The sequence below is a fragment of the Aethalodelphis obliquidens genome, unplaced genomic scaffold, assembly GCF_003676395.1.
Source record: "Aethalodelphis obliquidens isolate GAN/ISIS:26980383/991018 unplaced genomic scaffold, ASM367639v1 scaffold65, whole genome shotgun sequence".
In the NCBI taxonomy this organism is placed as follows: domain Eukaryota; kingdom Metazoa; phylum Chordata; class Mammalia; order Artiodactyla; family Delphinidae; genus Aethalodelphis; species Aethalodelphis obliquidens.
Window position 1 is genome coordinate 2,395,479 of NW_020838009.1, and position 12,714 is coordinate 2,408,192.

The window sequence follows — 12,714 nt, forward strand, 5'->3', positions numbered from 1 at the left end:
GTTTAAACGTGGCTAGAGAGAGGGGTAAAACATCAATTTCTAAACAACAAGTACTTTAGAACTTAATGAAAAATGTACATGCACTATAGTTTAATGTGGCATTCCTTAAGGTTTGAATAGAAAGAACAGTTATTTTGGAAAATTCAATTTCATTTTAAACACTAATTATCAATGAATATGTTCATTCTGATAAATGGAATTTTAAAATATAAATGTTTCTAATCTAATACAGCTAAAGAAATGCCTGAGTTGAAAACAAAGACAAAACAAATTTAAAAGCCTTTTATAGAACTATTTACTGCACAAAAGAAACGGGACAGCAGTGGTTTCCACCCCTCATACTGCTCTATTCCTCGTCAGTCACTAACTTTTAAGGAGTAAGCCAGAGTGAAATATATTCTGGGCGATTCTGAGAGCCCCCCTTACAGGACTCACCCTCTCTTTCATGCGGGAGACGATGAACCTCAGGTACGTACTCATCTCCTGCTTGTTCGTGTTTTTCTTCTTGATGCTCTGTTGAAGATAGAAAAGGCCAAGATAAAATCTGATCATTTATAAGTCTATATTCTTGTAAAAGATGTCTCTTATATAAAAGATTATAGTGTGCAAAGATTTTCTTAAAAGATGTACTATTTCCAACATTATCTGATGCCGAGAAATCTTCAAAATTTGCATACCAAAAACAGAATTTAACAAGGTAAGAATCGGAAAATATTATACTGTCCCTGACATAATAACTTAGAGAACTATGCATTTTTTTCTTTTCTTGATGTTTAAAACTTCAACCAATTTTCAGATGAAAAGAAATAATAACAATAATGATATAATAATGATATAATGTAGAATCACTTATTTTATTAAAAAAAATTAATGGCTGAAATCCTTTAGGGAATATTTTACAATAGCAATATTGAATGGTAAATTTCAACATTATTCTGTTAAAAAGATTATTAAATGTCTGTGTCACAAAGGAATTACATACACTGCAGCACACACATCTACATAACTATTCTAAAGTGTCACAGATCTCTTCAGTAATAACTCCAATTCCTGTTAGTCTTGCCTAAAAGCTAATTAGGTTCCTTAATTTATCTCTCAGAAAATTAACTTTACATGAAGAAAAAAAGACAGGATTTTTTAACTTTTATGTCATTTCTAGACAGCTAGGAAACAAGGACCAATGTTCCCGTTTCCCTAGTCAAGGTTAATATACCATGACAGACACTGGACCATAAGTAGACTGCACTGCAGAGGACTGAGTAGGTTTGGGCCACTATTTAATAGACGCTTTAACTTTTTCAGGCCGCTACATTATGAGTCTCTACCCAGTGGTATTATTACTTACTCCCAAAAGAATTTTATACACAGGAAGTCATCTCAATATCCTAAGTACAATGGAAGAAGGAGCAAAACTTTCTCATGTAAATGAGAAACCTTAGCTATGGCTTAAGCAAACTGATTATACATACACAACATTAAAATATCTGCATAACAAGTGGAAAACTGTTTTCTGAGCTGGAGACTTACTTTCATACACTTCATGTTTGACATGATCCCCTCCCTTCCTCCTCACCTGGATTCTTTGGCAATGCAGTCAGTGCTCTCCTTACTCAGCTTTATTCTATGACCTGTGCAGTTTTATTATGGAGCAGTTTTTCTCAACCCCGGCCATACCTCAGATACACTGGTGGACTCCCATAAAATGCAGCTGGGCTCCACCCCTGAGCATCTGAATTGGAATTTCTAAGGGAAAGTTCATTCATTCACTGTTAGTTCCTCAGGTGGTTGTGACATCTGGCCAAGACCGAGTACCAATGGTGTAGATGTGGAGTTTAAAATGCAATGACATTTCCTGAACCCCAGGTTTTATAATCTCTGGGGAAAGGGACTTTGATGTAGCTTGTAAATTCTCATTTTAAACAAAATCCCCAGTGAGTCCCAGGCACACAAACACATGAGAACTATTAACGGCTCCCTCCTGTAAGCCAGAGTAAAACAGTGGATCTGAAACACAATCAGCTATTAATGCTTTTGTGTAAACATTCTAGCTAGCACGGCCATCCCTCCAAGCACTGCTTTCTATACTAAACAGCTTGATGAGCTATTGGATATAGGGAAGAAAGGGTAAGAAGGCCAAGAAGGCTTTTTCCTCACCTCCTGGGAAACCTATATTCCCTTAAAAAGAGAGGAGAATAAAAACCAATGCTTCCAGGGAGTTTCCTGGTGGCCTAATGGTTAGGATTCCGGGCTTTCACTGCCGTGGCCCGGGTTCAATCCGTGGTTGGGGAACTGAGATCCTGCAAGCCGCATGGCATGGCCAAAAACAAACAGACAAAAAAGCCAAATGCTTCCAACTACATGCTCTATCATGCCAACTTGGAAATATTTTGGGAGGACTACCAACACTGCAGATCCCAAATATCATTCTGGTCATTAAATCATACAACTGTGTATAAATTCAGGTATAACAGCAACCTACATCAGATTAGAAGTCTTGTAATACTATCTGTGGGGTCATGGTTCTTTTAATAGGTAACATATTATTCAGGTGAAATATACAACCAGCACTGTATGTAGTGCTGAAATATTACTTTAATGCTCACTAAAAATTGTGCCAAACTAAGCAGGGTGGGAACACTCTCCTCTCTGGGTCTCCCATTGAACACCTCGAGCTCAACCAGGCAATGAGTGCTCTTGAAGCCGATGTCCACTAGTGCTGGGACGTCTGCAGTCACTTGAGAGGCGACGGTGGGGATGGGTGCTCACTGCATCCCCTGCAACATGGCTGCCCTGTCTCCAGGGCTGCTGTGTATTCTACACATGCATAGTAATATTTTTTCTCATTTCTGCACTCTCAACATCAACCTATGAAGTACTTCACTGTTAGTTAGAATCCAACTCCTTTTGGTTTTAGAGCCTTAGAAAATAAAGCAATTCAATGTTTCTCTGTGGGTGAAATTTATGCAGTGCTAGAATCAGAATATCTCTACAGGCATACCTCGTTTTATTGCACTTCGCAGATACTGTGATTTTTACAAATTGAAGGTTTGTGGCAACCCTGCATTGAGCAAGTCTATTGGCGCCCTTTTTCCGACAGCATTCGCTCACTTAGTGTCACTAGGTCACATGTAGTAATTCTCATAGTATTTCAGACTTTTTCAATATTACTATATTATTATATTTGTTACAGTGATCTTTGATCAATGATCTTGATGTTACTATTGTGAAACGATTATGACTCGCTGAAGGCTCAGACGATGGTTAGCATTTTTTAGCGATGAAGTACTTTTTAATTAAGGTATGTACCTTTTTTGACATAATGCTATTGCATACTTACTAGTTTAAACATAACTTCTATGTACATCCAGAAACCAACTAGTTTGTGCAACTAACTTGATTGTGATATTTGCTTTACCGTTGTGGTCTGGAACCAAATCTGCAATGCCTCCGAGGTATGCCTGTATAGCTAAAATATCCTAACCAACTGGTTCGTTCTTTGAAATAAAAAAATATTGAAACTTTTTGAAACAGTAGGGAAAACCCTATTTTACTTTGCTTAAGTTTAGGTAACTGTGCATTACATTGTTCATGTAATTCCCCTGTTTAAATGAAGGTCTATTTTCAGTTCGTATTTCCTTTCCATAGAGAATCTACAAAATACATGGGTATTACGTGCTCTCAGAATGCTTTTACTTTGGTTTCACCTGTTTAAACATTTCTAGATTAACTGCTAATTTAGCATAACCATGTGCAGCAACATTTCTTTCTGGGAAGACTCCAAATGTACAGAGTTCAGGCCGAGGGCCTTAATTTTACAAAACTATATAATAAATGATAAATTAGAGGATAAAAATCTGATTTTGTATCATGTTTAAATTTGCTTAGAGTAAGGTGCTAAGAGTATCTCTCCTCTTCAGTGTGCAATTTAAAGTGGTGATATACGCTTAGGAAAGTGACTATATTTCAGCAAAATGTAAAAGGAAACAAGGGGGATGGATGACTTTCTGCGGCTAAATGGATGTGACCCACCCCCACCCTTCACAGCTCCAACTCTGGCAAAATATTACTACCTAGAAAGTCCCCTACACATTTTATAAAGTGCCACCCAGATTCAGGCAGCCCACTTCAGTGCTGATCACCTCTGGTTGTGCATTAGAACCGCCTGGGAAAGCCTTTAAAAAAACACCAATGTCCATTTATACAAAGTTCTGGAACAGGAACAACTTATCTGACGGACATTAATGACAGTGACGCCCATCTGGTATGGGGTGGGATTCAATGGTCATGTCGGTGGGACTTGGGTACACAGCTATGTGTGCATTTGTCTATTTCTCAAGTGGCATATTAAAGACTTGTGCAAATCACTGCAATGTAAATTTTACCTCCAAGGAAAAAGCCACCACTGTCTAGGTGCCACCCAGAGATGGTGCTGACACTGGTTTACAGAGGAGCCTGGGCACTGGCAGTCCTAACACCCCAGGTATTTCTCCCAGGCAGTCCCGACGGAGAACCACTGCACAGCAACATAAGAGAGGCTGTTTCCTTACACAAACACATGCAGTGGCCCAACTCACCTCTGCTGCTGTCCCAAGAAGAGTCAAGAGGCAAAGCTGCGAAGCTGGCTTCTAAAGTGACACCAGGTCTAGAAGCCGCTCTGTCTACTTGCTCACACTAACAGAAAGGCACCTCTCTTACGTTCCAACTATTTGTTGGTTCTCTTCAGTTAAGGTATTAGAAACTTCAATCATTCTGGCTGTATAGGAGTCACCAAAAGAAGTTTCCTATCCAAGGAGGATTATTTTTTTGAAAGCCTCTATGTTACTTGTTTATTTTTTTACTTGCTACCCAATACATCTTTTCTGGTGACAGATATGGGATTCTACTGAAGATGTAGGGCAAGAACTGAAGTGCGTGTGAACACTCCAGTTGGTAGGTGTATCCAGGAGGCTGGGGGAGCCCACTTCCCACACGTGCAGGCTGAGGCACTTGCTCAGAGAAGGGAAGCAAACAAAAGAGAAGACCCTGAACAGATGCAAAATCTCTTTCAACAATTTGTAGGGACGAAGCACTTGTTATAAGACGCTTTCACATTTGCTAAACTTGTGGGCTTTCTTTTTAACACTTTCTGGTTATGATTTAGAGAGTTGGCATTTCACAAAGGAAATCAACAGAGCACACAGCTCCGTCCAGGGCTGCACCCTAAGACTTCTAAGGACATCTTAGTTAGCATGTTGTGAGCTGCCTTATGTGACAGTCACAGCAGAGTTGGTGCCTGTCGGCCAAACCAGGACATTGGCGTGGCTTGGAAAAAGCCACTATAAGAGAAATGAAAGAGGTAGCTTCTAAGGTAAACACCATTCTGCTTGTAACATAACTAAGCAGATAGCTCTTGACAACAAGGTAAGAAAAAGAGAAAAATAGTGCTGTATAAAATCTGCAGATTATTTCAGATCCAATTCTTTCTCAGACTTTGAAGAACTGCTTTGCAGACCTCAGAACTCCTCAGTAAAGGCCTTTTCGTAAGAGTGACAGCTCAGGATCCACCAGAGTGAAGCCCAGTAAGTGTTGGTAACTGCCCATATCACCTGGCAGCATACAGGAGTGACTTTGGTCAATATCTACAAATAATAAAGAGCGAAACTTCCTATTACATGCCCAAAGTTGCTGCAACCATTGTTAGACAACAGAAATCACATGGCCAAAGCTGTGTTACAGAGGTGGATAAGACATCCACTAACCTAAGATGCACTTAGGTATATTACAGATAACCGAGGGGCTGCTTCCCTTTAAGGGAAAAATAACAGAAAATCTTGAATATCTTCTTGAGTAAGGAATTCTTAAGCCAGTTACAATAATTGCTGGATTATAGCGAATCAAATGAGTCTAGGTAGATACCACAAGACAAAACATGAATAAAGTAATTCAGCCATGCTCAGTGCCTTACAGTGTTTTTTGGCTGGAAGCAGGTAGGAACAAGTTTTGATCCTGTCAAGGTTTATCCACAGCTGATTATTGATAATGATGCCCAAGCACCATTATTTGAAGGAACATTCAGGACTGAATAGTCTGGAATTTTCAATGTGCCCTAGAAACATAGGGCACTTCAGTTGTAGAAACATATTTCAGCAGAGAATTAACTTCTGGAAATACCACTTCTATACACCAAGTATCCAAAAGAAAAAAAGAAGTGTAAAATCAGAAATCCAGGGGTCTTTTCCTCAGATAATATATCTGTGCTGCTCACCTCGCCAAATCCAAGCTCCCAAGTCTGTTATTAACAAGGGCTTCCCACTTTCTTGGGGATTCCCAACACCCAAAATGTTCTTCCCACAGCAGGCTGGACCAGAGGCAGGCAAACTTCTGTGAAGGGCCAGATGGTAACTATTTTAGGCTTTGAGGACATTCAGTTAGTGGCTGTCTCGACTACTCAGCCCCGCCATTGTGGTGAGAAGACAGCTATAAATAATGCATGCGTTCCATGAACAGGGCTGTGTTCCAATAAAACGTGTAGATACTGAAATTTTAATTTCTTATAATCTTCACATGTCACAAAATATTATTTCTGTTTTTCTTCAACCATTTGAAAGTAGAAAACCCGCCCTCAGCTCATGAGCAGTACAAAAACAGGTGGTGGGCTTGATTTGGCCCGTGGGTCGTAGTTTGCCAACCCCTGGACTATAAGTTCTATGACAGCAGGGTCCATGATGGTTTAGTTCAGTGTTCTTTTGCCAGGGCCTCGTACAGTATCAAATAGTAAATACTCAATAAATACTAGTTGAATTGAACTAATGGCAGTCATTACTAACCAACTTCACTGCCTACTAGAAAAAAACATTCCATGTAGTTGAACTCAACAATACAAGATCCTTCCAAAATGTGAAATACTTATTCACACCCAAGCTGTGTTAGCACATTCAAGCCACTATAAACCATTTTGTTAATGTACCATTTCAGTGTCAGATGACACCTAAACATGGCTGATGTCCTCTGACAATCAGAGGCTCACTGGATGTTACTGAGCGTGCAGGACTCCTGAGCCCCAACCCCAAGGATGTGTTCTAGAGGCACATCCAGTAATTCTGCTACAGATGGTCTCTGGGGCTTACTGGAGAAACACTAGTCTGCATATAAATTACCTATATTGTCAGAGGAACCAGGAAGCTCCAAGCTCTCCTCCATAACTATCTGTAATCACAGAATAGAAATGAATCCCAATGAATTTTAGCTGCACATAAATTGCCTATGTTAAGGAAATCAGGGGCTCTGCAATATTCTCTATAACCACTTGTAATGCTGGAATACAAAGGAATCAAAGAATTTATAAGAAACCCAATATCTGAGATTTTAACAGTAGAGCTGGTCTGGTGGGAGTGGCCCCAAGCCCTACTATTTCTCCTCTGTACCACTGGGACCCCAGCAGCCCCTCAATGACAATCACTTTCTAGCACAGTCTTCTAAAAATATACCAATGTTCAGTCTTGTTCACCCCCAGTACTGACACACTGAAATTAAGTCTCCTCTACAAGAGCAGAAGAACAGAACACCACACCTGCTGCCAGCACCAGCGTAGGAACTTGGTTAAACACTTCTGCATTCGGAGTGCATGACTCGCTATAGCTCCATCCTACATCTCCCATGGTCAGTCCAGCAACAATCATTTGCACTTGAGTTTCTGGCACTAGTTTTTTGGTTTTTTTTTTTTTTAAACTTAAGTTAAAGAAACTTAAGTTTAAAAATCTCCCCTAGGCTGTCACAAATATGCCTTCTTACTCATAGGTAAAAGTTGAACTTGGAGGATAATTCAAACCACAAAGAACATGTTGAGGTGGATTCTTGGAGTGTGTTGGCAAACATGACTCTACTCCCAAGCACTCTCTACTTGAGAAGTTGCTCCTACTGAATCACTAACGCACAGGGTTTCCAGACTTCTTCATGGAGATTTACAAAACAGCACTGAATGCTACTTCAGCTGTATCTATATTTATTAATTTTAACAGAGTCAACTCTTTGCTCTCTGATTGAGGTTGGGAGGTTTTGACTAAGTTCAGATGATATAATCAGCTTTGTATCTGCCAGTCCAGGGTGATTTACCAACTATTAAAGTATAGTCTCAAATTAATTCCACAAGTCACACAACTGACTGGTATTGTGAAAACATGGAGTATTTCTATATCCACTACATCCACATAGAAATTGCTATAATACTAGCTATAGAGACAAGGGTGTTATGTTATTCTTGTTATGTCAGGAATTTTATCATTCAAAATTAAATTTACTTTTGGACATAACTTTAAGTTGTTTTGCAGCAGATTACAGGGATTTAAGAATAGGAAAGGGACATTCGAAAAAGTTCATAGAACACAGGTTGTGTCTCCTTGTTCCTTCCATCTTCTACCAACACTAGTCTTTAAAGAAAGAACAAGATTCAAAAGGCAGAGGGAGGACGGATTCTTCAATGGAGTAAACCTTTCCATTCTCTCTTCTGAAAATAACTTACATGTCTCTGTTTTGGGGTCGCGGAATGAGTATCATATGTTCTCTGCTTAATGAGGCTGACAACCAGCCAACATTACACTACCTACCTCCCCACTCCTTCCCCTACCTCCCCACTCCTACCTCTCCACCCCTTCCTCTCCGGCCTCATCACTGCAGAGACAATAAAAGGAAATTGTGCGCACTTTGTACATATTTTCAGTACATCAATACTGGGAACACTTATCTAGATTAAGTTGTAACCATCTTGATGTAGGAACCAGTCCAACTATTATCTCTTTAATCCCTTATAGCTAAAAATAAAAGATAAAGCTCAATTAACATTTTTTAAAAGCCACTAAAAAGATACATCTCAAGGACAAAATACACCCCAAACATTTCACACTCACATCCAACACCTTCTGACTGTAACTTGTTAAATTCATCATGGGGAGGCAATGTAGAAAGTATGGATTTTTTCTTTCTTGCTTGGCTCCAGGTAGTTTTATAAAGAGCTTATATAACAATACATGAGATTTTACAATTTTATATCCTAGATCCAATTTTAAAAATCCTTTATCAGGGCTTCTCTGGTGGCGCAGTGGTTGAGAGTCCGCCTGCCGATGCAGGGGACATGGGTTCGTGCCCTGGTCCGGGAAGATCCCACATGCTGCGGAGCGGCTGGGCCCGTGAGCCATGGCCGCTGAGCCTGCACGTCCGGAGGCTGTGCTCCGCAACGGGAGAGACCACAACAGTGAGAGGCCCACGTACCGCAAAAAAAAAATCCTTTATCAATGTTCCCATTACTTTTTCCTCTAGTAAAGCCAGGAATGAATACCAAAACTGCCTTACAAAGTAATTGGTTCAGACAAAGATCTTCTTAAAAATTAATTTTCTAAAAAAAAAAAAAAAAAAAATTAATTTTCTACTTTTGTGAGTATAAAAATAAGACCCCATTGTCTTTAAAAATTGTAAAAAAAATTTGATTAATGTTCATTCGTAGCTTTTAATACTATGATTGTCTACATTTTTAAAAAACGCTTCTTCTATTTTATTTAAAAATCAAATCTCTACTCCAGAATTGATAATATGTATCTTGAAGGTAAAAGTACTTACTTTCAGGGTGAAAATATTAATAAACTTCCCACATTAAAAAAGGAAGACTAATCAGAAAGCAAGAATACAGTTTCACAGTAGATACATAGAGTAAAGAATATACGTTCAAAATATTTTCGTTTCACATTTTGTCCTGTTTCACTCTGAACATTAAATGAGAATTCTCCTTAATTTTGAGATTTAAAAAAACTATACTGCCTACATACCCAAAAGAATGAAAAATGAATTCAGAAGTAAATTTCTATCTCCAGTTTCAAGAAATAGCTTTCATCAGGAGTCACAGTACAAATGACTCAAATATAACTTACCCAGAACTAAGTTAACAGTGACAAGTCAGTATGTACCCATGGTGACCTCCTAAATAGCAACTCAGTCTTGGTTTAGTTTTAGTAAACAGTTAAATTCCCTTGTTTTCAGTAGCTGTCTACCGAGTATACTCTACCCCATGTGAAAAAAATATATAGTACCTGGGGATTAACATCCAATCTAAAAGTTAATTTTAAATGCTTTCTATAGACTTCTTTCTGTATATATCTATTAAGTTGCCTGTAAAATAGACATCTTCATTCTAAATATTTTAAGGAGAAGCTGCAGTAGTAGGGAGATTTTAGGAATAATTCTTACTAGTGTAGCTCCCTTCCTCGGATCTCCTTAGATGGCCTACTAGTCAAGCATCAGAGACTCAGGCACTGCAAATTTGGGAGAGCTTTGCGGATTAGATGTAGAACCAAAGTATTCTTAAATAAGTAAAATTCTCCCATATAAATTCTTCTTCATTTTCGTATCTACATTTTCTTGTGTTTCTGTATTTTATTAGTAGGCTAAGTTGATTCACCATACATTTGTACATTAACACAAATTTTAAAGTTTGTGACCCTTAAACAGAGAAAAATACCATATGAAACATTTGTGGGCAGATGAGTATTTTATAGTTTTAAAGACATACTGGAATAATATATCCCCTATCCAATACTTTGAATGGTATTTTTTCTTTTGTGACTTAAGTTGATCCCTTCATATGTAAGTCACGACAAGTGCATCATAAATGGGATGTAAAGTGAATCAAAGATGTTAAGGATATAAATAGTAATACAACATTTTTATATTATAAGACAATTATAAAAGCCTAAGATATGGGTAAGGGAATAAGAGGTACAAACTACAATGCATAAAATAAATAAGCTACAAGGATATTTAGTACAACACAGGAAATATAGCCAATATTTATAATAACTAAATGGAATATAACTTCTAAAAATTGTGAATCACTATGTTGTACACCTGAAACACATAATATGTATGTCAACTATACCTCAATAAAAAAAAAAAAAAAAAAAATCTTTGGATGGATTTCACTGGAGCAGCACAGTGGACCAAATATGGAAAAGGAGGCAAGGAGGTCACTGCAGACTTCCCATTCTAGTACTTTCCATGGGAGCACAGTTCAGAGCCCTCCATTCTGCTCCCTAATGACAGATTTTAGTCCTAACATAAAATTTTCATTTATCTGAATCTGAAAGCAGTAACATGAATCTACAACTCCTTAAAGTTATAAAAACAAAATTCATTTATGTAAGGAACATGAATGTATTAAAAGAGGATGGAGGAAATAGGGACCTTTCAAAATACTATTGTCTCAGAATTGTTAGCCTGGAAAGTGCCAACTATTTTGTTTTGCTATACAGTTTCCCCTGCAGTTGATCTGATTTTTGGGAAGTACCAGCTTAATAGCAAACACAGCACTATCAAATATTGTAGCCACTGATCTGTGCACTATACATTACATTACACCACACTGTAACTTACACAGCCACAATGCAGTGCTTGCTGTACGATCTGCTGCGCAGAGGAGGGGCGGCAGGGCGCAAGCTGGTTTATAACCTTCCTTTAGAATTCTTCCAAGTCGTAACTATGGCTTGATGGGGAGAACAAATGCCAGGCCACTCATGAGGCTGACATTTTATACCAAAATGTTTCTTTTGGAGTACTACAGGCATTTAGATATGCAGTTATAACACTGCACTAATACAGTAAGTAGCCATAAGCCACATGTGCCAAACTGAAATCCAGTTCCTGGGTCTCCAAGCCACATTCAAGTACTCAACAGACACATGCCCAGTGGCTCCTACCGGACAGCACAGAGAGAACACTTCCATGCCCATAGAAAGATCTACCAGATAGCTATGATCTAAAAGGCAACATGGCACCAACCTGGGGGGTGGTCTTAGGGTTTCCTGTAAGATGTCACCTTGCCCATGTATTAAAAAACCCGAGTAGATATCATTCAAACAGTACCATGATGTTTACCAGCAGGGTTGGAGGCCAGCAAGTGTGCAGTGCGTGCATGCACGCACACACACATACATGTACATGCATAGCTGCACACACACGACACACAAATGCATACACACAACTCTGACATGCATACACACATACACATTCACACACAGACATACACTGCATACACGTATGCTCACAGGCACACACGCACACACACACAGTCTTGTGCGCACACACACAGGCCTGCCTTCTGCAATTACGGCATCAAGGAAAAAATGACTGTAACCTGCAAACCATATAAATGAAAATGAAGGAATATTAAAATGAGATATCCATTTGGAGCCTATCAAATTGGCAACAAAAAGTTGGAGAATACTTTCAATGTTGGTATAAATGGGTATAATCTTCTGAAGGACAACTTGGTGATTCTTTTAATCACAAACTGAAATGTGCCTATCCTTTAAGAATTCCACTTCAATGAATTTATCCTGTGAAGGCAATCAAACAGAATTAGGTAGACATATGTAAATTAATTCTCTTTTTTAAAAATATAATTGACTACATTTTGTTTAGAAGATATATCCTTTAGGCAAATAAAATCTCTAAAGCAATTTTCACTTAAAAGTTATGGTTTTCTCATTTTTTTTCTGGGAAATTCATGGCTATTTCAGGAATATAAAATTCAAATATATCTAAATATAACAAAATATAAACTTCAGTTTCATACAGAAATAAATTATTATGAGCAGACTGCTCTTCCAGGTGTAAGGGGGGCACGATTCCAAACACGGTGGTACTGGTGTCCCATCCCCCGCCCACCCTGACAGGTGAGTTTCAGTGCAGTGT

General features: G+C 38.5%; 1 protein-coding gene across 15 annotated transcripts in view; it reads right to left on the bottom strand.

The window, feature by feature from the left end:
* The window catches only part of ZMYND11 (zinc finger MYND-type containing 11), a 149,368-nt gene that overhangs the window by 41,540 nt on the left and 95,114 nt on the right, over positions 1-12,714 (bottom strand). For all 15 annotated transcript variants that reach the window (XM_027089320.1, XM_027089332.1, XM_027089331.1 and 12 more), the window contains one exon: positions 436-513. In XM_027089320.1, the coding sequence (XP_026945121.1) occupies positions 436-513 (78 nt within the window). The remainder of the gene's footprint in view (positions 1-435; positions 514-12,714) is intronic.